At 45.2% G+C, this 27,986-nt stretch overlaps 1 protein-coding gene and 1 non-coding gene across 2 annotated transcripts; one reads left to right on the forward strand and one right to left on the reverse strand.

Annotated features, from left to right (window-relative positions):
• The first annotated feature begins 1,484 nt into the window (after window positions 1–1,484).
• LOC149304291 (polyunsaturated fatty acid lipoxygenase ALOX15B-like) lies at window positions 1,485–27,986 on the forward strand. Its single transcript, XM_089479778.1, has 16 exons — window positions 1,485–1,564; window positions 5,083–5,186; window positions 7,951–8,108; window positions 10,029–10,244; window positions 11,022–11,226; window positions 12,386–12,470; window positions 13,577–13,699; window positions 17,637–17,740; window positions 18,849–19,021; window positions 19,728–19,871; window positions 20,167–20,370; window positions 20,989–21,075; window positions 22,350–22,519; window positions 23,863–24,085; window positions 24,711–24,881; window positions 25,861–27,986. Exons 2-16 carry the CDS (start codon window positions 5,093–5,095, stop codon window positions 26,038–26,040), a joined length of 2,337 nt encoding a protein of 778 aa, XP_089335904.1. The 5' UTR covers window positions 1,485–1,564; window positions 5,083–5,092; the 3' UTR covers window positions 26,041–27,986.
• Window positions 16,270–16,351, reverse strand: TRNAS-UGA (transfer RNA serine (anticodon UGA)). The gene has a single exon. It is a non-coding gene; the product is annotated as a tRNA-Ser (tRNA).

The raw sequence follows: 27,986 nt of genomic DNA on the forward strand, positions 1-27,986 counted from the left end.
GCACAAAAGTCAGCAAAAGAGCAGACCAATAAAGTGGCGCGCAATGGGCATGGCTCTTCTCCAGAAGGAAGAGGAGCACCGTTTGGGTGCAGCCCTGATTCCAGCAGAGTTCACAAGAAACTCAGAGGAAGTTCTGAGTTCGGAGGAAACTCCGGTCTTGGCACTGCCAGGGCAGAGTTGGAGTACAGTACTTTTTACAAGCCAGCTGCACTGCTTCTTGGAGCAAAAAGACCTGGTCTCTGTTATTCATGCTCTGGAGTCATCCAGGCTGGACTGCTGTGAAAGGAAATACCACAAAGCGCCTTTGTTTTACGCTGTACCTCTGTCGCAGCACTTCATCATGGCAGCCACAACCACAGGAGTTCCTACACCTCTGGGCCATTTTTGGGCCAGCAATACTCTGCATTCCTGCCTTTTCTGCAAGACACACCAAGGCCTTTTTTTCCTTCTGTAGAATAAACAGAAACAGATCTGATCCCATAAATCACATTATTCCAAAGCAACTCCCCAGCCAGAGTGCTTGCTTGCAGACTTTAAAGGAACCAGGACTGAGGAAAGAAAATTTAGAGAGAAAGAAGGAGGAGAGATCTTGGCTGCTGCAGAAATAATGCAGCTTGGCACCACTTTAACTGTCATGGCTCCATCCTAAGGAATCCAGGGATATGTAGTTTGTTGTGGCACCAGAGCTCTCCAACAGAGAAGGCTAAATAGCTCACAAAACTACAAATCCCAGGATCCCATAACCCTGAGCCATGGAAGTTCATGTGGTAACAAATGCATTAATCCAGCAGTGCAGATGCAGCCCTGGAGGTTGAATTCATTTTTCCTTGCAGAGCTATAGTGCAAAGGTGCTTCTTCCACTGATGCCCCAAAGTACTCTACTCCTCACCGGTTCGTTTATTTATAGGAACCAAATCGGGGGTGGGAATAAACTGTTCCAGGTGAGTCCAGGAGTGGTTTGAACGAAGAAGATCCAGGAGGGCAGCATTTTTCTTTGGATGTGTTAAAAATAGCTGGGAGCTCCCTGGGGGTGTAGCTACAATGGCCAACACTCCTTTCCTTTATCAAACTGAAGGCATTATATGCACACACACACTCAGCCATAAGGCTACTCTCCCCTCCAGGAAAGAGTCAAAGCAGTTAAAGCGGCACGATCAGCCTGCATCCTTTCTCCAGTGCAGACGTCCCCTAGGTCCTCTCCACTGCAACTCCCAGGCTGGCATCAGACCCGAACCCTGCCTGGAGGGTGAAGCGGGGCGATCGCGCGCTAAGGCTGCAGTGCAGAGGCGGGGCAAGCAAGGCAAGCGATGGGGGTGGCTTGCTTGACCTGGCGGTCTCCGGCCAAAGGCGAAAGGCGAGAGAAGAAGGCTTTGGAGCGGAGAGGAGGCGGGGAATGGGCTGAGAGAGTGCCACTCCCCGGGGAGCAGCTGGAAGAGGAAGGAGGGCCCGGGGCGGGGAAGGCAGCAGACAGCCAAGGAGGAAGGCAGGCCAGGCGGACAGCAGCAGCAGCAGCAGCAGCAGCGAGTGCGATCCCTGGCTCCCGGGGAGAGAGCCAGCCAGCCAGGTGAGTCCCCAGGTAGAGAGGGAGACAGGTAAGCGCTTTCTGGGGCCTCGGAGCGCCAGGGAGGGCTCTCCCCGGCAACAATCCAGAGCCTGGACCCCCCCTCCAGGGCTGCGAGGTTATTAGGGGCTGCCACTCCCATCATCCCCATCCCACCCCACTCACCTCACCCCAAGCGACGCTTTGTGCCACAAGGACCCTAAAGTCCTGAGAAGCCCAGGCACCAGAGCCAGGGAGAAGGAAGGAGGAGGGCATTTCAATAGAAAGGTTAGAGGGGGAGCGCGCTCTCTCTCTCTGTTGGGGGATACTGGGAGTTGCAGCCCCAAAGGCAGGGAGGTGTCCAAGCGCTGCCAAACAGAAGCAGGAGGTGAAAAAGGCTCCCCAAGGAGGGATCCAGGAGAAAGGCTTGTCTGTATGTTTAGGAGCCAGGCAAGCTGAGGGTGTGGATACTGGGAGCTGGAGTCCAGCAAAGCAACTTTCTCGGAAAAGCCAGGCATCAGGTTTTATGGGGTGAGAATCGCGAGAACCTCCCTGTGTGGATGGACTGCAACTCCCACAGACCTAGACAGTAGGGTATCCAACGTGGGGAATGATGGGAGCTGCAACTCAGCCCTATCTGGAGGAGCTTGTGACTCCTAGCTGTGGCCTGAACAGACAGTAATAACACATGGATTGTGTAGCGCAGTAATCCTCCAGGTGTTTTGGACTCCGACTCCAAGAAGCCCCAGCCACCTTGGCCAATAGCCAGGAATTTTGGGAGTTGAAGTCCATCCAAAACATCTTTGGGAGTTGCTGGTTATAGCCTATGGTATGTTTTCTGAGATTTGTTAGATGCTGCTGCTACACGATCAATGCAAAGCTTTGGTGCCCCAACCAAATTCCCAGAATTCCATAGCATTGAGCCATGGCAGTTCAAGCGGTGTCAAACCAGTTTATTTCTGCAGTGTGGATGCGGCCTTAAATCAAGATTTTCAAACCCCAAAGTGCTTGTTGTTGTTGTTAAATGACAAAATCGAGGTTTGCTTTTTGAAACGTATATAGTTTAAAAACATGTTGAAGCCATGGATGCCTGAATCTGGGGATAAAAAAATCCATGGATACAGAGGGCTGACTGTATATCTTTGAACTTTAGAGTCTTGTCTAGTTCTTTCATGACTCTTCTTCCCATTCTTAGTCTTCTTCTGATTTCATGACTACTGTCTCCATTCCCTAAAGAGCTAGGGAACACTTTTAACTATTAATGGTGCTTGGAAGGACCAGGTATGGAAACTAAGGTAGTGAGAAACAAAAGTATTATTATTATTATTATTATTAATACCCCACCTTCCTCCCAGTACAGGGACTGAAGGTGGCTGAAAAGTATCTGTTTCAAGGAGACCAATCTGACTGCGGAAGACTAAAATTGGGGGAGAAAATCAATCCCTAGCTACTTTCTATGGGAGCCAGTGGTTTGAACATTGAACCCCATGATTAGCTCCGGATTGATCCTGGGATACACTTCCAATTTTCACCATGTGAAAAAGTCCTATAAGTTTGGAGACCAGGGTTCGAATCCCAGCTCGGCATGGAAACCCCCTTGGTGCCCTTGGGCAAGTCACACTCTCTCAGCCTCAGAGGATGGCCGTGGCAAACCCTCTCTGAAGAAACTTGCCAAGAAAACTCCACAATAGGATCACCTTAAGTTGGAAACAACTTGAAGGCACATAACAACAAAGCTGTTTTCTGCTGCTATGCTGGCTAGGCCTCCTGGCATCCAGCAACATCTGGAAGGCCACAGGTTTTGCAAGGCAGGCAACACAGTGGAGCTCATCTTGGAGAACAAATGGGGATTTCCCCCTGTTTTTAAATCATGAACTGGTTTACTCCAAAACAGGAAAAGGGGGAGTGAGACAGGCTGAAGCCAGCATTCTTGGGAAAGGAGGAAGTCTGGAACACCGAGGCAGTTGTAGGTCAAGGGAAGGGTGTTGAAGAGCGGAGAGAGTGGCAAGCGCTGAGTAGCCAATGTGAACAATATTGCCCTACTCTGGCCAAGGGTCTCCACCTTCTCTAGTGTAATGAGGGAGTCCCTCAGCAGCCGGCACCTTGAAGTGAGATGCACCAGTTTCCTCCACTGGATCGGGGCCGGTGGAGTTGCCTTTCCCCTCACCTTGGCCTGGCATGGTGCTCAAGATGGGCTCCCCTTTCTCCCACCCATCTTTGGCTGCATCCACACAGCAGAAATGATCCACGTTGATACCATTTGAGCTGCCATGGCTCAATGCTAGGGGATTCTAGGAGTTATAGTTTGTTGGGGCATCAGAGCTCTGCTACAGACTGAGTCTCTCTTATCCAGAATTCTGAAATCTGAAATATTTCAAAATCGTCCACATCGGTGGCTGAGATAGTGGCACTTTTGCCTTCTGATGGTTCACTGTACACAAACTTTGTTTCAGGCACAAAAGGATTGAAAATATTGTCCTTAAAATTGCCTTGGTAAATCTTGTCAAGAAAACTCCATGTTAGGTTTGGCTTAGGGTCGCCATAAGTTGAAAATGACTCAAAGGCACACAAGAACATCAAATATCTTTGGAATTTATCAAACAGGAGGAATTTCTCTTAAATTCGAATGAAAAGAAAGTGGGGCCAGAATGCATTCACTTAAAGTCGCTAGTTTAGCGCAATTACATGAATGCGCATTGAGTTCAAACTGGCTTCCCATTGCCCGAACATAGCATGCCATTGCCCGAATTTGCATGTGGCAGTCTATCACGCAATAACCTGAAACCACATGATTGCATTCGGACTGACTTCCCATTGCCTGAATTTGCACCTAGTGGGTTATCACGCAATAACGTTAAACCCCATGATTGCGTTCAGATTGCCATTGGATTATACTTCCAATTCCCCTTGTCTGATAAACTCCTATAAGGAATGAAACATAACTGAAACATATACAATCATCCCTCCATATTTGCGGATTTGATTATTCACGGATTTCATTAATATGTTTTCTATAGGACTGTCTAGGTCCTCCAGTGCAACTCTGTGGTCAACTTTAAAAGTTGCACTGAAAGGCCATTTGTAGCTACTCCAGTGCCATTCTATGGTCAGTGTATGTTGGACATTGCCCAAAGAGTTGCATTGGAGGACCTAGAGATTCCTAGAGAGGTGTCCTCTCAGGTAAAAACAGTGTTTTTGTTATTTGTGGTTTTTCCATATTCATGGGGGTCTTGTGCCCCTAACCCTAGCGAATATGGAGGGACAACTGTATATATGCAACATAAATGGGTTCATGTTTAGATTTGGGTCCCATCTCCAAGATAACTCATTATGTATATGCAAATATTCCAAAACCCAAAATCTCCAGAATCCAAAAGATTTCTGGTCCCGTGCATTTTGGGTGAGGGAGACTCAAGCTGTACATTTTTTAAAAATAAAAATAAATGCCGCCAATGTGCAGCCAATTTGGCCAATGTGCATTCTTATTTCCTTCAGTTCTGCCTAGTTTCTCCTCCAAATTCTTTGCTGTTTCTTTTTTAAAGGCCCGTGAAGATGAGGCTGAAGGCCTTTTGGGGGTTACAGGAGCGCTGGAAGATCTTGGATGGGTCCTGCCAAGTTTTCTGCCTCAAAAGGACCTTGAAAACAGGTGATGTTCCATAACCGTATGGGGAAAAAGGCTCCTGCAAATGGGGCAAATGTGTTGGGAATGGGATGGTTGCAGATCTCGGATCTGTGACCTTTAAAATCCGCAGAGGGGCGACCTCTGCTATTTTTAATGGGGAGTGCCCCACGCGTGCACACAGGCACATGGCCCATTCAAACCTATGGGGCTTGAATATGCGCGAGTCTCCATTTTCGTGGGGAGTCTAGAACAGATCCCCCACGAAAATGGAAGGCCAACTGTATATATACTGCAACTGTATATATATTGAAAACTACAGCAACAAATATTGCAACTTGTGTATGTGTTTGTGTGTCTCTCTCTTTATCTATCTATCTATCTATCTATCTATCTATCTATCTATCTATCTTAGGAAGAACTTCCTGACAGTAAGGGCTGTTCAACAGTGGAACACACTCCCTCGGAGTGTAGTGGAGTCTCCTTCCATGGAGGTCTTTAAGCAGAGGCTGGATGGCCATCTGTCGGGGATGATTTGATTTAGATTTCCTGCATGGCAGGGGGTTGGACTGGATGGCCCCTGTGGTCTCTTCCAACTCTATGATTCTATCTGTCTGTCTATCTATCTATCTATCTATCTATCTATCTATCTATCTATCTATCATCTCCAAAGGACTTTTCTGTTTTCCTAGACTATTTTCTGGCAATTCTGATCACCAGCTGCAACATTTTATGCCTCTCTGAAATGATAGATTTAAGAAAAAACTACCAGATGGATGACTGAAAAACCCCACTCCCACTAAGTCTGCATCTGCACTGCAGAATGAATGCAGTTTGACACTGCTTTAACTGCCTTTTCTCTATGCTATGATGCAAATAATCTCTTTGGTGAAAATACGTCCGCCCTTTGGTTCAAAGGTTTAACATTTTAAAAAGCAAACTGAATTGCGGTTGCTGACAAGGACGGCAAGAGGAAGGCCCTTGTTCCCATGTCCAGTTTTCAGGGGTTTTCTAGAGTTCATTTGGCAGCGTTCCTTGAAAAACAGGAAGCTGCAAGAGATAGGCCTTCATCTCAGGCTTGGCGGTTTAATCTTTGCTCATAAAACCGCCTGAGATAAAATAGGTCTGTGTGTTTGTGAGAGAGTGTATGGATGCTGGATGTTATTGTGAGAGTTGTGGTGGCAAAGCCGACTGCGTTCGAAACAAAACGGTGGATTATTTCTATCCAAGACATTTGAACCCATGTTGCTATGACTCTCCCAACACTCGCCCAATTTCATAGGACAGTTTTCCTGTCTAGATTTTGGTCTTGGTAACTTAGGATCCTTTTAGAAAACCATCTATCTATCTATCTATCTATCTATCTATCTATCTATCTATCTATCATCGATAGGTAGAAGGTCAGTATGTGCAGAATTATTGGACAGAAATATGATAATACTGGATTAAATGGATTAAAAAGACATTGTGTAGCTCAACATTGTGATATTTTCCTTATTCAAGAATAAGCGTACTGCCTGAGTCAGGACTGGGATTTGGATAGAAGAGATTTGAAGCCGCTCATCCTTTTGTGTTTTACCTGATGTTTCAAAAAGAAATTTTGGAAAAACCCCGGCAGAAGTTTTCCCCTCACTTAAAAAAAATCCTTGTGCAAAAGATCCACATTTTAAAATAAAAAACCAAACAAACCACAAAACGGATGGTAAAAGTCGCCCAACCGCAAGTGGATGGAGGCTGTGTCTGCTTATTTCCAAGTAAAGATAAAAAAAGAGATTTTAATTGACAAAGTACAGATTTAATAGGCAGTCGTTGTACTGAATAGTTTGACACAATGCTGTTCCAATATGGTACGTATAGTGTCATAAAGATAATTCATACTAAAATAAGATAAGATGAAATGCAATCTACTTTTGAAGCACTTTAGAATTGTATTAACCTTGTCAGTACAGCAGCTGTATAAATAGCTAGCTCTTTGTAGTGAATGACTAAGAACATTTAAAGCTGCTATAAAGTCTGCAATTTCCTGCTATTGTCCAGGTGATACAATGTGGAATATCTTCCAATAACAGCACCCCTGCATCCCATGAGGTTTTCCCCCCTTTTTCTGAGGAATACAAGAGCCTCTGCGATGAGAGATTCTCTCCTTGGGCTATATGATGAAACAGAATGGAAAGAAAGGAGATTCTGCCTAACTGTTAGGGAGAACTTCCTGATGGTAAGAACTGCTCAGGTGTTGAATCACATCGGATGGATTGCACTTCAGTTTGGTTGGACGTTTTATGATACTTGGCACAGTCTACCTTGCAGGGATGCTTTGGCCGTGGCTTCCTTTGCTGACGGGGGGGGGGGGGGGTTGGAATAGGTGACCCTTGGGGTTCCTTCCAACTCTACAATTTCTGTGTTTATATGGCAATCCTAAGAAAGATACAAGATGCTCAACCTGATTGCAACCAAAACCACATTTTGTTTCCTCAAAGGGATTGTTAAGAATCTCACCTTGAGCTCAGCTAAAGGCATCCCCTGAAAAACCTGAAAGTCCATACATTCTCTGCAAATCTGGGGGAAAGTCCAGGTCTAAAATGACCTTTGCCTGCGGACTTCTCCCCCCTTTAATTCTAGCCTACCAAGCTGACAAACATGTTTCATTCATAGCTGCTCTATCTTCCCTGGCATCTTGGTTCCCTTCTAGGCTTTCATCAATAAGGCCAGTGTTTTCCTGAACCAGGAAATATTCACCAAAACGCAAGGAGAGTTTTTAAAAGAGATGTTTTTCCTCCATTTTTTAAAACAGCATACAGTGCGGAGTGTTGGAAAAAGGGAGCTTTCTTTGGTAGTCGGTATTCAAACCAAGTCAATCCTGCTCTGACCCACAAATGCTCCAAGACCAGTTTCACGAGATCCCAAGGTACATCTCTGGGGACGTCTGTTCCTCTGCAGGAAGAGCTGCAGGTAAGCATTTGGGGGGTTTTCCTCCTGACATTTGCAAGTGGGAGAATTTCTTGATTAGGAGCACTTATAGTGGATTCTTCAGCTGAAAGGGCCACCGAAGAGCAGTGTTAAAAAAAAAGATTGCCCCTTCCCTTAGGTTTGCAATCGGAAAGACATGGCAGTAGAGGAAAGAGAAGGAAGGAAGAGGAAAACAGAGAAAGTCAGGCACCAGTTCTTAAAGTTTCAGAATTCCTGCAGGGACTGGCTGGAATAGAAGTAGATCAAGGAGAGAAAGAGATGAATGGAGATGGTTTCTCAGTGGAGTTTGATGAACTAGGCTCTGCTCCCTATCTATGGCTGCATCCACACTGGGGAAATAACCTGGTTTGGCACCACTGTACCTGCCCTGGCTCAAGGCTATGGAATGCTGGGAGTTGGAGTTTGTTGTGGGCAGGGATGTAGCCAAGGGGGGGGGGGTCCTTGGGGTCTGGATCCCCCCTTCCATTAGAAAAATGAATGGTGTGTGCTCCTGCGCTGCCGTACCCAAGCTCCATTATAATGGTGGCACTTAGTCTGGACCCCCCCCTTCCTAAAATCCTGGCTACGTCCCTGTTGTGGGGCCCAGAATGGAGCACCTCTCTGCTCTGGGCCCACAACAAACTCCAACTCCCTGAATTCCATAGCCTTGAGCCAGGGCAGTTACAGCAGTGGCAAACCAGGTTATTTCTTCAGTGTGGATGCAGCCCATATCTCTCTGTGTGACAGGATGAAGGAAATGTTGCTATGAATGTGGCCCCCAAGTCTATTTTTGTGGCCCCCGACTCATTCAGGCTACCCCTGTTTTCTGCTCAGAAGGTGACTTGCCTCTTCTGAAAGCCCGCAAGAACAGCAAGTCACCTTTGCAGAGCTCAGCCCACACTGGATACCATTAAAATAGATCATTCTTTTTTTAAAAAAGGACTTCAGCTACTTCCTTTTGGAGGTTTGGGAATGTGTGGCTTTTTGGCAGCCCTTGTGGCTGGTTAACTCCCACCCTGAAGCCACCTTGGATTTTAGTTCAAACTTTTAGAGAGCTATTCAGGGTGCTCAGTTTTCTTTCATGGAGCTTTCCAGTGTGATGAATTTTGCCCCTTGGGAGCCAGCATGACGTAGTGGTTTGACTGTTGGTCTACAGCTCTGGAGACCAGGGTTCAAATTTCTTGCTTGGCCATGAAACCCACTGGGCAACTTTGGGCAAGTCACATCCTATCAGCTTCAGGGGAAGGCAATGGCAAACCTCCTCAGAACAAATTTTGCCAATAAAACACCACAACAGGGTTGCCAAAAGTCAGAAACGACTTGAAAGCACACAACAACAACAACAACAAAGCTCATTAAAGTTCAGACTAAAACCTGGAACACCTACACTGGCGTGTGGCATGACCCCCCCAATGGCAAGGTAGCCACTGGCTGCCCCCGCTTGTGACCCCTTCGACTGAAGGCAGCAAATTGGTCCCCAGACGCCCCATCAACTATTTCTGCAGCACCACATGTGTGTCTTTCTCAAGGGTTCGCTGGATGTGCTGAGCTCTTCAGAGGTCCTGTTTCTTGCAGGTGGAGATTATGCAACAGAATCTCCCAGCTGCCTGAGGCTCATGTTTATGAACCCATGCAGGGAGATAACCTTTGGAGTCTTGACTTTAGGCATGCGGATCTGATTTATCATCCCATGATGGAACTGAAGCCTAAACCAGTTCAACTTGTCTGTTTGTCTCTCCCCCACAGTGTTAAACTCTGGATCAGCTGCTCTAATAGGCGAACCCCACAATGAACCCCTGGAGGATTGATGTTTGGGGATTTATTTTATTTTAGTTTTTGCTGTTTTGCGGCCTCTTGTGAAAACCTCCGTTTATATGAGACTCTTGTATCTCCCTTAGTATCTTTTCCTTATCTCACACTCAGCCTCCAAAGAACCGAGAGGGAGAATCCCGGAAAAGTTACCTGGCTGGATCCAAACATGGAGAAATCCCAGCAGGGCCTTACAGAGTCCGAGTGGCCACCGGGACATTTTGGGGTTCAGGGACCTTTGATGCAATCTCCATCACCCTGGTGGGCTCCAGCGGGGAGAGTCCCAAGCAGCGCTTGAACAACATGGGGAAAGACTTCATCCCAGGAGCGGTGAGAACCGTGGGTTTCAAAGGGAATGGTACAAACAACTGCAGTACCCAAGGGACAGGTCTCTGCCATGAACCCACACCTCTCTTGCAGAGTGGTCCAGCATATATATTGGCCTGCTTATTGTCACGTCCTGCAATCCGGGAAGCATTGGTGGTTCAGGGGAGGAATTCTCACCTGCAGTGGAGGAGGCCTGAGTTTGATTCCTGGCCAGTACGATTTAGCTTTGGAATCTATCACTGGCAGGGGTTTGGAACAGATGGCCCTTGGGATCCCTTTCAACTTTATGATTTTAGGAAGGGGAAAGAGAGGCAATCCTTTCCCCGTCTCTATTCCATCTTTCCTCTATCTCTCTGCCATCTTTCCCCTATCTCTCTGCAATCTTGGCAATCCTTTCTCCTATCTCCAAGCCATCTTTTTCCTGTCTTTCTGAAATCCTGTCCCTTATCTCTCTGCCATCTTTCCCCTCTCCGCAATCCTAGCAATCCTTTCCCCTATCTTTCTGCAGTCCTTTCCCCTATTTCTCTGCCATCTTCCCCCTATTTCTATGTCATCCGGTCCCTATCTGCCTTCTGTCAGAGACACGTCACAGTTTTGTATCCTTTCTCACCTATAGCTCCCCTTCACAACATCCTATTGTTACACCACATTTCCCAGTTCACTCATTTTCATTTGGGTCTCTGTCCTTTAACCGTTGTCTGACAGGCCAAAATTCAGCAGGTGCTGCTTTCAACCAACATGGAGGTAGAGCAATGGGGTCTTACCTTTTCTTCTTTGCAGGTGGATGAGTATGAGGTGCACAGTGAGCAAGACCTGGGTCCAGTCCTTCTGGTCCGTCTCCACAAAGACCCCTACCTCTTTTTCCCGGAAGACAGCTGGTATTGCAACTTTGTCCAACTAACAACACCCCAAGGAGAGACCTACTACTTTCCCTGCTACCAGTGGATCGAGGGCTATCGGACCCTGGAGCTGAGGGAGGGCACAGGTGAGAGGCTAGCAAACCCTCCATCACCTCCAGCTTCCCAGACAGATGCTGGGCAGAACCGTCTGTGGTGGTGTGGAGCAGAAAAACCATTTTTAAACACAGACTTCAATAAAGCGATAATATTTTTGGGACTACAACTCCCAGAAACCTTCAGTCAACATGGACAATGACTCACTGGCGGGGGGGGGGGAATTCTGGAAGTTGTTCTAAAAACAAAACAAAACACCCCAACTTTCCCAAGTTTTGTTTGCATTGTCTTTGTACCCCTGAAAAATCCCAAGTAATCCTCTGTATTCCAACTTTTTCACCTGCATTTAAAACGGCCTAGTTTCTCTCTCCCACTTTCCCCCTTTGTCCTCAGCGTACTTCAGTTGCTGCAAGCTGAGTTCAAAGCATAAAAGTAGTTTGTGTTAAATTTACTTAGTGGGGGGAGAAGTAAGGAGGGAGCAGGATCATGCCCTTCCCAGTGGCCCCAGGCTGCAGCCCCCTTAGCTTGTCTCTTCTTCCTCATAAATAACTTTTACTGTCTTGACCACATTCTGGTGTTGCTTGACTGCCATGCGTCAGGACAAGTTTCTCAGTTTTCATTTGAGAAATGTAGGAGGCTATGTAATATGCAGAGGCACCCTCTTTTAAAGCAAGGATGCCAACCAGGGGTAGAAATCATGCAGCTCTCCTGATATTCTTGGATGGCATCTCCAAGCAAGACCCTAGCCAGCATTGCCAATGACAAAGCACAGTGGCATACCAAGTATGCTTGACACTCGGTGCAGATCATCCCTCCAAAAAACAGGTTTTTCTGTTGGGGCTATTGGTTGGGTTGGAAAAGCAGGACTTGCTTTCCCATCTGGCCAGCAAAGAAGACAGACCCAGAATTTTGGCACTCCTTTCCACCAGTGCATTGGATAACACCCCTCTCTGAAGTGCCATCCGCACCCCTTGGACTACCCCTGGAATACCATTCTGGGAGTTACAGTGTAAAAACATCTAGAGGCCTGCATAATTCCCACCTCTGAGGCTCTAAAGCCCTTCTGTTGGATAGGGTGTTTGGTATCAGCCCCAAATCCTGAATTGACAGCAGCATCTCTGAATATTTTCCATGCAAACTTGCAAAAATTGGGAAAAAATCCATTCCTGTCCATTGTTTCTCCCCATCCAGGGAAATTGGTTTGCGATGATGTGGGTACCCCGTTGCTTCTCCAACATCGGGTGGAGGAGCTGAAGACCAGACAGGACTCTTATAGGTGAGGAAGGGAACTCTGGACTCAAATAGTCGCACCCTCCTTGGGCTCTCTGCCCATTTTCCTAACATTCTTTCCAATGCAACAGTCTTCTGTCTTCCTGCCTCCTTCCGTCTCACTATTTTTGCACCCTTGCAAATTATCAGTGGGTTTTTTCCTAACTAAATATTACTCTGCAAACACAGCCAAGTGAAATATGTTTGCTTCACATTCCACTTTGCATTTTTTTTCTTGGTTTCCATGGATGGTGTTCTGGTATTTAAAACAGCTTTCCGAATGAAAGATCAGAAGGCAACCACCTGTCCCTGCTTCATGGCAATGCTCTGAACTCCAAAAGGTTTCTTTGCAAAAATTAGAGTGTTTAAAGCAGGCTAATAAAAAATAACCCAACCCTTCCCCTATTCCAGGATTCAAGAGTTTTTATAATAACCACACCCTTTATAAAACGCTGTGTATATTTATTTATTTTATCTACCTTTTTCCTAGTAGAGAGTCCAGGGTGGCTTGCAAGAGATTAATGTAAAAAGTGCCACACACTCTCTCTCTGGTTCCTCTCGAACTAACTCAGACCCTCACATCCCATTAATTTATTTAGGCTTAGGGAAAAATGAGTGGTGTATACTTGTGTTTACAGTCTGAAGCTTGGCATAGTGGTTTGAGTCTTGGACTATCACTCTGGAGACCAGGGTTCGATTCCTAGCTCAGCCATACAACCCACTGAATGGTCTTGGACAAATCACATACTCTCAGTCTCAGAGAAAGGCAATGTCCAACCACTTCTGAACAAATCTTACCAAGAAAAGCCCATGATAGGATCACCTTGGGGTCTCCATAAGTCAGAAATGACTTGAAGGCACACAATGACAACAATACAAAACGCAAGTGGATTTCATGTTTAGACTTGGGTCCCATTGCTGAGATATCTTATTATGTATATGCAAATTCCAAACTCCAAAACCCAAAACATGTCTGGTCCCAAGCATTTCGGATAAGGGGGACTCATCCATCACTGCTGCTTACGATCAACCCCATGTAGCGAGAAGGAAGCTGAAAACAAACTTTGAGTAAAAGTTACTAAGGGTCTGTTCTCTTTTAAAAACCAAATACAGGTGGGGTGAATTTGCTCCTGGGATGCCTCGGTGCCTGGCTGTGGAGAGCCTGGAGGAGATGGACACCAACATTAAGTTCTGCCTGACCAAACTCAGCGGGTTCATGCTGCGTTCTAAAATCACGTGAGTTTTTTTAATGGGAGGAAAGTGTTTAGGAGAAGGAGGGTGAAAGGGGGCAGACCAAGCCCTGTGAACTGGCCTCTGGGGGACTGCATTATAAAACAGCCAAAACACAACACTCCATTACATTGCAAAAAACTTTAGGTATCTCAGTGAACTAACCCAAAATGACGACACTTGTGGCCAAGGAACTTCAGCGTATGGACAGGATAGCAAAAGTTCCTAATGAGAAAGAACACATAAGCTAGGGCCCTATCTGCATGGGCCAAATATAACATCCCCGCTCCTCTCAGTCAAGAGACTGGACATTGATGAAACAGAAACAAATTTTTAAAAATTATCTTTTGTTCCAGAGCTTCCCTGCATTCTGATGCCAGGCGGCTATTTGAAACACATCCCACTGTGCTGCCTGGCATGGCCATCAGTGGTGAGGGTTGCTCATTCTGAAGACAGAACAAGGTGTCCAGGCATGTAGTCAAAGTTGGCCACCTCAGATGTGAGCAACTCACCCAGGTGGCACAGCAGGACATGCAAGCAAACAGCCTCCTGGCATCAGAACGAAGGGCTAAGGTAATGGGGCCAGGATACTTCAGTTCAGGCTGCCCTGAAGTATCTTGGCCATTGTAGACAGGACCTAGGAGAGGCTGCAGGAGTTTGCCTTTGCCTAAGCTGACTGGGAAGTGCAAGAATCCACCCCTCTTTCCCTTTCCTGAAATGGTTTGCAAATGAGTTTTGCACTTTGCACTCGGTCTGCAGCAATTAATTAAGCCAAGATGAGGGAGGAAAATGGAAGGAGGAAAGAGAAAAGTGGGACATTTTAAAAGTGGCTGAATAAATGGGGCGATCAAAGATTAATCAGGATTGTCCCTCCTAAACTGGATTGGTCGAGGCTCTGGTATCAGTTGCTGAAGAATTCAGATGGAGAGATATGTTGCACTTCCTGTAAGCAACTGGTTGGCCACTGTATGAACTGAATGTTGGACTAGATAAGCCTTCCATCTGATCTGATGCCGGTGCTGCTATGCTCTTATCAGAGGCACAGCTTGGGGGCCCAAGAGCATGAGCTTTCATAGGTGACAGGATCAGTGGCATACTTAGCGTATTTGACACCTGGGCTGCATCCATACTGGAGACATAACCTGGTTTGGCACCACTTTAACTCTTTTCTGGCTCAAGGCTATGGAATTCTGGGAGCTGGAGTTTATTGTGGGCCCAGAGCGGAGTGGAGTTTAAGGAAGGAAGGCCCCACAACAAACTCCAACTTCCAGCATTCCAGAGCCTTGAGCCAGAAAAGAGTTAAAGTGGTGCCAAACCAGGTTATGTCTCCAGTATGGATGCAGCCCTGGTGGAGATTTTCACCCAATATTTGGTGAAAATGCCCCCACACCCCCAGAGACCATTTAGGGGCTAAAAATATTTAACCTCTGTCCTTTGCCAAACCTTGATCTATCCTGGCATTGCTGGACAGACAGGTACCAGCTCTCCACAGATTTCTTTCTTGACCATGTCTGACCATGTTGGGGACTGAACCTGCAACCTTTGGCACTGCAGAACTCCTACTCTGCCACAGAGCTACCTTGTTGAATGTGCAGGAAAGCTAGTGCCTGAAATAAATGGCAAAGGCTGTTATAAGCAAAAAGAAAAGACATTCCTTACAGGCTGAGTTTCCCTTAGCAAAAAAGCTTGGGACTACAAGTGTTTTGGGTTTTGGAATTATTTTTTGGGGGTAGGTGGGATTCTGGAATATTTGCAAATATATAATGAGATATCCTCAAGATGGGACCCTAGTCTAAACATGAAATGCACTTATGTTTCACATGCATCTTACTCATCGCTTGAAGATAATTTTATACATTTTAAAATAATTTTCTGCATGAAACAAAGTGTGTGTGCACTGACCCATCAGAAAGCAAAGGTGTCACTACACCAGCCATCCATGTGCACAATTTTGGATTCTGGAATATTTCGGATTTTGGAATTATGGATAAGGGAGACTCAACCTGTGTATATCTGAGGGAAAGAGAGGTTTGGGGTGCTATGGCAGCTATTTCCGATGGTGGGATGAAGAGGAGAGAGATGGAGGGGAAGAAGTGAAGTTATCATGATCATATCAGTCTATATTATCCTCAAGGTCTTTGTGGATGGTAGGTGAATTTCCTCCCTCACAGAAAATTTGAGTCAGGGGAGAAGAATTGGGTTTTGTCACTTCTAGAAGATGCCAGGGTCTGCAGTTGTGTGTTTAGAAAAACTGAGGAGGCGGTCAGAGCCCTCCGCAAGAAACCAAATATAAAATCCAGAAATGGCTTACTGGTTTTGCTTATTTTGTTGTTGTTGTTGTGTTCTGACCCATTGCAACCCCTGGGTGGTGCTGGGGTGTGTGTGCAGATTTGGTCCCCAGCCTTCCCAAACTTGCCCAGTCCTGGTCTATAAGCAAGGAAGAGGCCAATTCACTAAAGCAAATGGCTAGTGCTACTGCCTCCTGCAGGCCCACAGTCCTTATTGCAAGTGTAGTTGCACTTTGCTTCCAACACTGCAATACTAACTTTCGCCCTGCCAAAACAAGATTAGATTTGCGCTGTGAGCAGGATTTGAACCTGCGCAGGGAAACCCTATTGGATTTCAAGTCCAACGCCTTAACCACTCGGCCATCACAGCCACCTTGTGGAAGATACTCGGCTATGGAAAAAGAAACAGAAAGAAATAGTCACCTTTGGATAGAGCAGTTGCTCTGTGGATTCATCCTGCCAAGACAGGAGTCCACTGTGCTAGGAATGTAATTCTTTGCTAATTTCATTCACAAAGGAAGCAAGGGGTAATTTTAGCAAATTTCTTCTGGCTGAGTGTCTTTAAAAACACTGCAGTCTTTCAAAGACTATTCGCAGTTTGGCACTCATTCTGTGCAAAATTCATATGTGGGGAGGGAATTAGCCAAAACTTTGCAGGAAACAGCTTTTTTGCACAGAGAAGAATATTTCTGTGTGGAAAAAATATGGTAGTTGGGAATTTATTCTATACAAACTGCACATGTGGGAGGGGGGTTTGCGCAGAAAACAGCTTTGCGTTTATATGTTTACTGCGCAGCAGATGATGTTTCCCATGCGGAAAATGTTCTCTGAGCAAAAGCTCAGACAAGAGTCTGTTTGGATTACAAGCCCAATAAACCCCAGGCAGCATGCTTACTGGAGTTGTAGTCCAAAAAGCCTTGTAATTTTTCAAACTCTGGCTCTCTCAAAGGTCTCTTCCCTTGGCTCACTTAAAAGGGACTTGATCTGTGCAGGGTGACCAGATGTCCTAACCACAAAGGAAGACAAGGCGCGGCAAAATGTAGGACATGCAAGAAAAATGTCAGACGTTCCAAGAGAAAAGAGAAAAATACTCATATAATTCTCAATTCATACTTCTTAGTCATGCTCAAAATAGAGGACATTTTGGAAATCCTCCTGGACAGAAGCTTGAAATGTAGGGCAAGTTCTGGAAAAGGAGGATGTCTGGTCGCCCTGGATCTGTGCCATCATTGGAATGATAAATGGGATAAGCTACAACCAAATAGCATCACAGACAAAGCCATATTTCTGGAAGCTATTCCCTGCCTCTCCGTTCTGTTGCCAAGTTTTTACTACAGTGGACCCTTGTTATACGCTGGGGTTTGGTTCCAAGATCCCCCGTGTATAACAAAATCCGTGTATGCTCAAGTCCCATTAAATATAATGACATAGCAAAATGGTGTCCCTTATAAAAAATGGAAAATCAAGGTAAATTTATACTTTTTTGGAACATTTTCAAACCGTGTATGCTTGAATCCGTGTATAAAAAATCAGTGTATAAGAAGGGCCGACTGTACTGCATATTCCATTCCTGCCTGAATTGGCCTTTTACACATACCACACACTCGCTGTATGATGCCTATTTTACCTTTAACTGTTTCCCTTTCTGCCCTTAGTACAATGGAACTGAAATGGAAAGGGTTCTTGACATGCTCCGAGTCTTGGAAGAAGCTGGAAGACATCCGTAAGGTTTTCTGGTTCAACAAGACACCAGTTTCAGGTAGGCATGTGTAGCAGAAAAAGCAGAAATAATTGTTTCAAAAAATCAGAATACGTTGCTAGGATAACCATTGTTTTTAGTTCTTGGCAAGGCTACCATCTTAAACAGAGATGGTACAGCAGGCAGAAATTCAACAGATGTGGCTTTCCATGTCAGGAAGAGAAAATGAACTGGGGAACTTCAGATATCTGCCCATCGTTTCAATATGGATGATTCCTGTTCCTTCAGTTATATTTTCCTTCTGCAATTCCACTTTTTTTAAAAAAGAAACCATTCAAGGCAGATATGTTGCTGTTCGTTGCCATCAAGTTGGCTTCAACTTATGGCAACCAGTGAATGACAGACCTACAAAAGCACCCAGCCATCAACAACCTTATTTATTTATTGTATTTATTTATTTAGGTATTTATATCCCGCCCTTCAGCCCTAATGGCTCTCAGGGCGGCTTACAATTATTGTTTTTAATCAGACAGGTTCTGCAGATTCAGGGCTGTGACTTCCTTGATGGAGTCAATCCACCTGTAATAAAGTCTTCTTCTATTTTACTTGGTTATCAAATTCACTTGTCCAAGTCACACTATCTCAGCCTCTGGGAATGGCAATGGCAACCCCCCTCTGAAGAAACTTGCCAAGAAAACCCTGAGAAAGGATTGCCTTAGGGCTATCAGAAGTTGGAAACAACTTGAAGGCACATCCCAGCAATCACATTTAAGGCTGCATCCACATAATGCAGTTTGACACACTAACTGCCATGGCTCAATGCTGTGGAATTCTGGGAATTTTAGTTTGTCTTGGTTCCAGAACTCTTGGACATAGAAGGCTAAATGTCTCAGAAAACTACAGTAGCCATGGCTTCATATTGAGCCATGGTAATTAAAGTGATTCCAATCTGGATAATTTCTGCAGTGCAGATACAGCCCAATTTGGCAGTATAGGAGCTTGCCTAATGCTGGTATTCTCCTCTAAAAGAATAAATCAGGAGAAGATGTTTGGCTTCCCATCTCTTCCCCCAAACCTCCCAGATTTGACAGATCAATGGAGAAACACTAATGGAAGGGCCCTTGAAAAGCACATGCACACAAAAAAACAATCTTTCTTATCTCTCTAGAGTATGTTGCTGACCACTGGCAGGAAGATGCTTTCTTTGGCTACCAGTATCTGAACGGCGTCAACCCAGTGGTGATTGAGAAATGCACCGAGATCCCGTCCAATTTCCCCATCACCCACGAAATGGTAGCCAGGTCCCTTGGGGAATCCACTACTCTCCAGGAGGAGGTGCAGGTAGCTTGTGTTTCGTCCCTTCTCTTTCCCAGGTGATGGGCTCTTGCTGTATCTCCATGGAATGATACTGTGGGGAGAGATGGATCTGCTCCTGGTTCTAGTCCAAACTTTAAAGCTGCTATTCATGGCCATGGATGTCTTTGGCAGATAGTTTAATACATTGGTTTTTGTGGGTTTTTCAGGCTATGTGGCCATGTTCTAGAAGAGTTTCTTCCTGACGTTTTACCAGCATCTGTGGCTGGCATCTTCAGAGAATGCTTGCCACAGCCACAGATGCTGTCGAAACATCAGGAAGAAATTCTTCTAGAACATGGCCACATAGCCCGAAAAACCCACAAAAAACTATGGATGCTGGCCATGAAAGCCTTCGACTTCATAGTTTAATACATTGCTTACCTTCCTTAACATTAAAACCCAGAGTGGATTAGTGCCCCCACTGATAAATAAGTGACCTACTGCCACTTTCCCCAGCTAAACAGCTGCCCTTGCCTCAGAGGCAGTTGGCTGATCCAACCTTAAGTTGGGCAAGTTCCTCAAATGAGCTAGCCATTCTCAAGCTGTGGTCCAGTTCCTCAAATGGTGACCTCTCAGGAGCCACAGAAAATCCCTTATCCAAGGTTTGGGTTGGAGCTCGACACTTTTGAGGTTGATCGGTTTTCACATCACAGCCTACTAGTTCTCATTATTTTCTTTCTGACCCTCAAAGAAGGGGAACATCTTCATTGTGGATTATAAGATCCTGCAGGACATCCCAACCAACACGATTGAGGGCCAGCCGCAGTACATGACCACTCCTCTCTGCCTTCTGTACCAGACACCTGCCAAGGACCTCATTCCCATCGCCATCCAGGTAAATAAGTGAACAGCCCTATTGATGGATACCTTGTTCAGTGGACATTTGTTGGCATTTCAACCAGAATCTGAGAAGTTTAACATTTTGAATTACAGCTCCCAGGATCCCCAGTTCACATGGCCACCTGGAGTTGTCTTATGGGGTGGCTGGGGAATTGATTTTTCCAGAATTTGGTGGGTGGATGGGTTGGTTTCAGCTCTGTTCCCTTTCTAATAACCTTTCTTTCTTTCTTTCTTTCTTTCTCTTTCTTTCTTTCTTTCTGATCAATTTCAATTCTGTTCAATTCCACCAGCTCAGCCAAACCCCAAGTCCGGACAGCCCCATCTTCCTCCCCAGCGACCCCTTTTGGGACTGGACCCTGGCAAAGATGTGGGTGCGAAATGCCGATTTCCACATCCACCAGAACCTCTCGCACCTCCTCCGGACGCACCTGCTGGCTGAGATCTTTTCTATGGCCACCTTGAGGCAGCTGCCCATGTGTCACCCACTCTTTAAGGTATGGAAACAGGGGAACTGGAAGAAACGTCTTTGGGGTACTATAGGTGCCATAATCCCCTGGAAGAATCTGAGAGTTCTCAGGATTCTTGAAGTTATCGTCATTTGGAGAGGAACTTTTCAAGTGCTGGGATCAACGGTCTGGTGGCCTGAGTGACTGAGAAGAGTTATATTAAGATTTTCAGCTAATAATTGCATTATCAGTAATGTTTCTTTTATTCATTTACTGTATTTAGATAACTCCCACATTGCACAGGTTCATCTGAGGAGGGCATGAAAAATATTACATTAAAGTACAACATACAGCAGATTGGGATTCCTGTTACTTTCTGGATGTTGTTGTATTACAACCCCCAGCAGCCCTAGTAAGCATAGCCACTGGGAAAGAGTGCTGGGATTTGTAGTCAGACTGTAGCCAGAGGGCCCTAGGATTATTTTGTACCTAAATAAACTGAAGTGTTATTTATAATGTTGGTTGGGTGCATGATTTCCCAGTGCCTCTTTCAACCCAATATTAGGAAGATCTTCCAATATTCCAATAAGATATTCCAATATTCCAGTAAGATCTTCCAGTATTCCAAGATATGAGGATTTAATGATGTTTCTTCCCATCCCACAGCTGCTGATTCCTCATTTGCGATACACCCTCCAGATCAACACTTTGGCCAGAGTCAGACTCATCAGGGAAGGAGGCATGATGGATCAGGTAAGACTGGGTACCATCTCCTTCCATTCATTGTGTCTATCCAGTGTGTTTTCGAACTCCATTCCTTCCCAGCTGGATTCCTAGACCAAAAAAACAGTGCATCCAAGGTAAGGTTCAGCTATTTTCTCCAAGGCAGTCTTCCTTTACCACTTGTCAAGGGTAATTTAGCCCTAGATTCCTGCAGTAGCGCTGGGTTGGACAAGCCAGCGCCTTCAGTAAGTAACTTTTTTAGACAACATCACAACTTTCATATTCACGGGACCAGTACCTGCATTTTCACTTACTCATGTCTGAACAAATATGGCATTTTCTAGGTCCTCCAATGGGATTCTATGGAATGTTGGTGGCGGACATTGACCATAGAGTTGCACTAGAGGACCTAGAGATTCTTAAAGAGGTGTTCTCTGTAAGACTCTCTAGCTCTTCCCACGCAACTCTATGGGCAACCTCTGTTGGAAGTACAGTAATTCATTTCAATTGCTCTTATCCATGGTTTCACATTTCCACGGTAAGTCCAGGGTCATATCCCTTGCAGATACAGGGATCATACTGTATTCCCTAGGCTAGGTCCCCAGCTCAACGCTGTGGTCAACTTCTTCTAGAAGTCATTCATTTAAATAGGGTTCACTTTTATCCGTATTTCCACGTTTTCATGATAAGTCCAAGGTTATATCCCTCGCAGATACAGGGATTGTACTTGGTCCTCCAGCACAACTCTGTGGTCAATTTCTGCTAGAAGTCATTCATTTCAATAGAGTTTGCTATTATCCATGTTTTCGTATTTCGATGGTAAGTGTGGGATTGTATCCCCCATGGATACGGGGATCAAATTATATAACTTTCAGATGCTTCCAACCAGTATGGTCATTGGATATACTGGCTGGGAGAATATGGGGGGGGGGGGGGGTACTGCAAAAAAGTAACTTTTCCAAGCTGTGTTCCTTCTCAGAATCATAGTAGTCAGTTGTTGTGCTGGTCATGGGATTGTGAGAGCTGTACTGCAAAAAACTAACTTTTTCAAGCTTTGGTCCTTGCCACTAAAATTCCCAGAATCTTCAGGTCAGTGTGTCCTGTGGTTATATTTGCCTGGAGAGATTCTGAGAGCTGTACTCCCAAAAAAGTAACTTCCCAAAGCTCTGCCCTCTGCCCCTAAACCAAATCACAGCATTTCTCAGTGCTGGAATTTCATAAGTGTAATGCCTCACTCCAGTTGAAATACACACATTGTGTAAGCATTGTGGATTCACATGCACCCCACCTCTCCGTTTTTGCAGGCCACGTCAGCCGGCTATGAAGGGATCGTGCCCCTGGTGGGAAAAGGTGCTTCCAGCATGACCTACTCCTCCCTCTGCCTCCCGGAAGACATAGAAGCCCGAGGAGTCACCACTGTTGCCAACTATTACTACCGAGATGACGGCATGAAGATCTGGGCCGCCATTGAGAGGTGAAGGCAGGTCCTGGGAGCAAGAGGGGTGGGTCTGGAGGTAAAGAGAGAGGAAGGGAGCAGAGCTTGGGAAAAGTAACTGTGGATTTTTGCAGAGAGCCCCTAAGGGGTGGCCTCCAGCCACCCTTTTTACAACTAAATCGAGGCCGCGGAGTGTGGAAAAGCATCTCCTTTTTGCGCCGTGGAAAGGGTTCAATAGCTGAAGCACCACAGCTTTATGGCGCTCCTTCGGTGCTGTGTTGTGTGGACGCAGCACCAGAGAAGTGCCATTATGCTACAGGCCATGAGGTGTGGCATGTAGTATCACACTGCCCTGGGGAAGAGATGGGGTGTGCATCGTATGGATGCTACGCCCCGACTCCGCCCCCAACACGGCCTTTAAGGGTAGTTTGTACAGGGCCTATATCTCCCAGAATACTTCAGCCAATGTGGACAACATGCTGCATGTTCCAGCAATTAGCTGACAGGAAAGCACAGGTTTCCTGGGAGTTGTAGTTTAAACTGCAACTTTCTCAAATTCTGTGTCACAAAAAACCCAGATACCCTGTGTAGATCTAGGGCAGAGGTGGGATGGCATCCCCCCCTGAAAGCCCATCTTTGCAATAACAACATCAGCAACAACAACAACAATTAATAATAATATCTGAATAGACACACAGTCGTCCCCTGAATTTTAATGTTTAATGTTACCCCTCCACACAAGCCCCCCAAAAGCAAGTATGGAGAATGGGGTGAGGTGTCCCCTCGACCATCCAGGGTTGTCTTCTCCTGCTCTAGGGAGTTCAAAGCAGAAGGAGGAAGTATCTAATTTTTCTAATGAGGGTTTTTTTTTGTAACTAATTACTTTTAGCAATAATGAGCTAGAACAGAATTGCTTTTTTGCCTGAAATGGCCATGGTTCTAATTCATAACTTTGCGGTTGAGCAGGAGCTCATTGTCTTCCCATTACTCATTCGTGGGAGTTTACTACTGGGTGAACTGTGAGAGGAGGAAGAGGAAGGGTCCCATGGGTGGCTCCCTTTTGCTTCAGCCAAGAACAATTGCTTAATCGCATCTTTTCCAATTCAATCATAATTTCCAATGTGCAGTATCTGAATTGGCCACTTGGGGGAACCAGAGAGCATTTTTCTATTATTCTCCAATGGCATTATGGCCACAGTAACAGTAACTTGTTAGTTATGAGCAAGTCAGTGAATTATCTTTCTGAACTGCCATATGGCATACCAATAGAGTTGAGTGGCAAGACTTACAAGTAAAGTAACTAGTTCCTTTGTAAAATTAACTTTCCAAGATATGGTTCATGGTGTGGTAGATCTTCCAGCGTGTGGGATCTTGTGTTCCAGCTTTGTTGGAGACGTGGTGAAGTTCTATTACCGGAGTGATGATCGTATCCAGAGTGATCCAGAGCTCCAAGCCTGGGTTCAGGAGATCTTCAGGGAAGCTTTCCAAAGCAGGGAGAACTCAGGTGCTCCTTCATCTCTGGGGACGATGGAAGAGCTCACCAAATTCCTGACAATAGTGATTTTCACCTGTTCAGCTCAACATGCTGCAGTCAACAGCGGGCAGGTGAGAATTCACACATAACATACTGATTTCCATAGTGTGAGGAAGTTACTTTTTTTGAACTACAACCCCCAGAATCCTATTAATTTCTTCAGGCCCATTTTAGTCCCACTCTCTAGCTATGCTTTATCCATCTCTTCATCAAAAGCATCACTCAGATTGCTCAATCCAGCATCCTCCAGATGTGTTGGATGACACATAACCATTGGCTGGGGATTGTGGGAGTTGTAGTTTACCACATCTGGAAGGTACCAGCTCAGGAAAGGGCAATCTGTGATGTTGCAACAGGAGAGTCATTTTGGTGCCTCAAGCAGTTCATCCAAATAGACTCACTGAGATGAAGGCAATTTATTAGTTACAACTCATTTCCCATTGATTTTAGTAGGACAGAGTAGGCTTAATTTATCTTCAAAGCCATTGATTTCAGTGGGTCTCCTCCAAACAGGTCCCAGTCTTGATCTGTCCAATTGAATCCTGACTTACTCCTTATGCAGCTCCCATGCTTTTCAAGGCAATCTTGTATGGGAGAACTTCTTGGTGGATTGGGCCTTAAAGACCCGCCACATCTCATGATGAGTACCATTTGCATTTTGGGACCAGCTTAACCTGATGTTCCTTTTGCCCCCAGTTTGACTTTGGGGCATGGATCCCCAACATCCCACCCACCATGAGGAGACCCCCACCCACCAGGAAGGGGACTGCGACCCTGGAGAGCATCCTGGAGACCCTTCCTCAGGTCAACATCACCTGCATCGCCCTGAGTTCTTTGTGGCTGCTAAGCAATGATGTGGGAGACCGGGTAAGCATTAGGAATGCAGGGGGACGATTACCTTTATGGTGCATCTACACTGTAGAAATAATGCAGTTTGACACCACTTTAAGTGCTGTAGCTCCGTCTTATGGAATCCCTGGGATCTGAGGTTTTACAAGGTCTTTCTCCTTCTCTGCCAAAGAGTTTTGGGTGCCTCACCAAACTACAAACCCCAGGATTCTGTAGGATGGAGCCGTGGCAGTGAAAGTACGATCAAGCTGCATTATTTCTAAAGTTCAGATGCAATGGCCAGCCTCCTCTGAACAACTCTTGCCAAAAGGTTCTCCTTATGGTTGCCATGAATTGGAAATGACTTGAAGGCGCACAGCAACAACAGCAACAAAAGAGGCGCCCTGAGTTACACAATCTATCAAGGTCCCGTGTTCCCTGTCAAGGCCTGCTCCTCCCAAGTTTAACACATAGGCCCTCTAAAATCCATCTCAATAATGGGGATTTTGTGGTGTTTTAAGCTTTTTTCTCACCAGGAGTTTGTACTCTAGGGACGGAGGGCCCATCTTGATATTTTGAGGTGAAACATAATGCCCTTCCTCATGGACCAAAGACCAGCTCAGCCTTTCCTCTAAAAAAGCATGAGATTTTGCAGTGTTTAAGGTCACATCTCATACACAACACAAGCAGTGAACAAACAAACTGCAAGGCTAGAGCGAGGGTGGGGGGGAGATGCTATCTTAAAGGCAGGAATGGTGGCTGGCGGCAAAAAGACGCAAGGCTGGGGAGAGATTGAAGATTGCAAACCATTTTACAGATCCTCTTGTCTCTATCCAGTCTTGCAAATACAGTACTGCTACGTACTGCGTTACTAATGTATTCCAAAATCCAAAAAATATCCCAGCTCTGGTCCTAAGGGTTTCAGATAAGGGAACCTAACTCAACCTGTATGACCAAAAATGTGTTGTCAACTTTTCCAAACATCTCTGGTCAATGGTTTCTCTCAAATCCCTTCCAGAGGCCTTTGGGACACTTTCCGGATAAACATTTCTCTGAAGACGAACCAAAGCGCCTCATCGGAGTCTTTCAGAGCCGCCTGGCCCAAATTTCTGAGGAAATTCAGGAGAGGAACAAGTCGCTCGCCCTTCCATATGAATACATCAGCCCGCCTATGATCGAGAACAGCGTTGCCATTTAGGGTTCGGGTGATGATTCGCAAACGTGGCACCCTGGATTTTGCCGTCAGCTGGGCATCTCAGTAATGCTTGGTTATACTGTGTGCTGAGCCACCGTTCTTCTCCAAAACTCCTCTCTTGGGAATCATGTGTGGCACTCAGTAGGGCAGGGACAGAGATGTCATTGCAAAGGGTGTTAACTTTGGACTCAAAGAATACATGTGTCCCTTTGGCTTTGTCTCATGGGCCCACAATCTTAATTCCAAAGGCCTTTGACAAGCGATCCATTTTTAAGAATAATCTTTCCCTTCCCCAGCAGCCTATCTAGTTGGAAAGAAAGGGAGCAAGTAAAGGGAAAAGGTGTGCTTTGGTGTATGCATGGGTTCTAGTGCATGCATACAATGACATCTGCACATGCGTGCCAAGAGCGCATGCGAAGTCAGAACTCTCTAGGATCAATGTATGTCTATTTGGAGCAGGTTTGGAACTAAACTGAGAGGAAGTGTACTTTTCAAGTATAATTTTCTAGAGAATTCTAGAAATCTCTAGGACGATTTCTAAGCACTGAGCCAATTCAGAACTGAGCTGAGAGAGGCTCACATTGAAACTATCTGTGACATTTTGACTGTGAAGCTACTGTCAGGAAAGAGCCCATCATTGCTAATGATCAAATAATACACACACTTTTACAAGGCCTCCGTTCTTTCCTTATATGACTGGTCAGGTTGAACCTAGAGCTTGGAAAAGTTGCTTTCCAGAGGACTATAACTCTTCTGGACTACAGCTCCACATGGCCTGATGATTTTTTTCTTAACCAAAAATCAAACCGTGTATAATATATTTTGACTTTAAATAATGTGGTGTACTTTTTGCACAATGCTTTAAAACTGGGTAAATGAATCTGTGAATGCAAAAAAACTGATTTTACGACACGAGCCCAAGGGATCCTTTTAAAACAACTCATCGTCAGAACTGATTTGTTATGGATCACTATGTATTTTTAGGTGTGGGCTTGTGATACAGTTCGGTGATTTAATCCTTCAGATGTTTTGTGATGCTGTTGTAAGACACCCTAAGGATGTTTTTTTAATAAATAGACAAGCAATGCATATCTTTTTTTAAAAAATGAACAAATTTTCCAAATCCAAGTTGCGTACTCTTGCCTGCTATGCATACAAATCCCCTAAAGCTTAACATCATCTCTGATCAGGAACTGGGGTAGAAATAACACTGAACTGAGGAAAACTATGAACTTATTCCCACTACCTTGTAAATGGGATTGTAAATTGGTTTGGACTGACCCTGGTTTGCACTTGAATGGAATCACTGAAGAGAGGGGCCATGCGCGACACCCATTTATTCCACGTCTTTCTGATGCGGATTTTTTCTACGTCTATTTGGATAAATCGATTCTGCGCAAGTGTGAATCAGATGCAGATCAGAATCGATTTAAATTTGCCCTTTGGCTGGCTGGAGTGGGTCCATTTTGAATCGATTCATTTGTCAAGGTGAACCACTGAGATGGATGGATTTTTAATATTAAAATCCCCACTATACATTTATAGAAATGGTTGTGCTATAGATATAGAAATGAGCTTTCCGGAGTCAAGGTTGTGTGTGTGCGAGAGAGAAAATGCTGAACAGGATTTGCAGTGAAATGTTCAGAGAACAAGTTGACCTTTGCAAGCATCAAGGTAACTAGCTTGCTTTGAAAGCCAAAACAATTATGGATAAGGGAAATAACACAAAAGTGATAAGAGTGATGGGATATTCCAAATGAGTCAAAATGTATTTTAATATATTCACAATTCTGTATCCTGATTGTAAGAAAGTTTTTGTACGTTTGCACTTTGAACCAGCCAATAGAATACATTGTTAGGGACCTCTTTGTTTGAATTCCTATATGAACAGCCATTTTCTTTGGTTTTGTGGCCTCGGTATTTGGAAACTGTATTTCCATGGAGGACTT

Source organism: Sceloporus occidentalis, unplaced genomic scaffold (genome assembly GCF_023333645.1).
Source record: "Sceloporus occidentalis isolate IW3139 unplaced genomic scaffold, rSceOcc1.0.p SCAF_14, whole genome shotgun sequence".
In the NCBI taxonomy this organism is placed as follows: Eukaryota; Metazoa; Chordata; class Lepidosauria; order Squamata; family Phrynosomatidae; genus Sceloporus; species Sceloporus occidentalis.

Excerpts from the sequence above, each read along its gene's own strand:
- LOC149304291 (XM_089479778.1), top strand. The coding sequence starts at position 5,093 with ATGAGGCTGAAGGCCTTTTGGGGGTTACAGGAGCGCTGGAAGATCTTG. Across the intron at positions 13,700-17,636 it reads ATGCTGCGTTCTAAAATCAC|TACAATGGAACTGAAATGGA; the intron begins GTGAGTTTTTTT and ends TTCTGCCCTTAG. Across the intron at positions 24,086-24,710 it reads CTGCAGTCAACAGCGGGCAG|TTTGACTTTGGGGCATGGAT; the intron begins GTGAGAATTCAC and ends TTTTGCCCCCAG.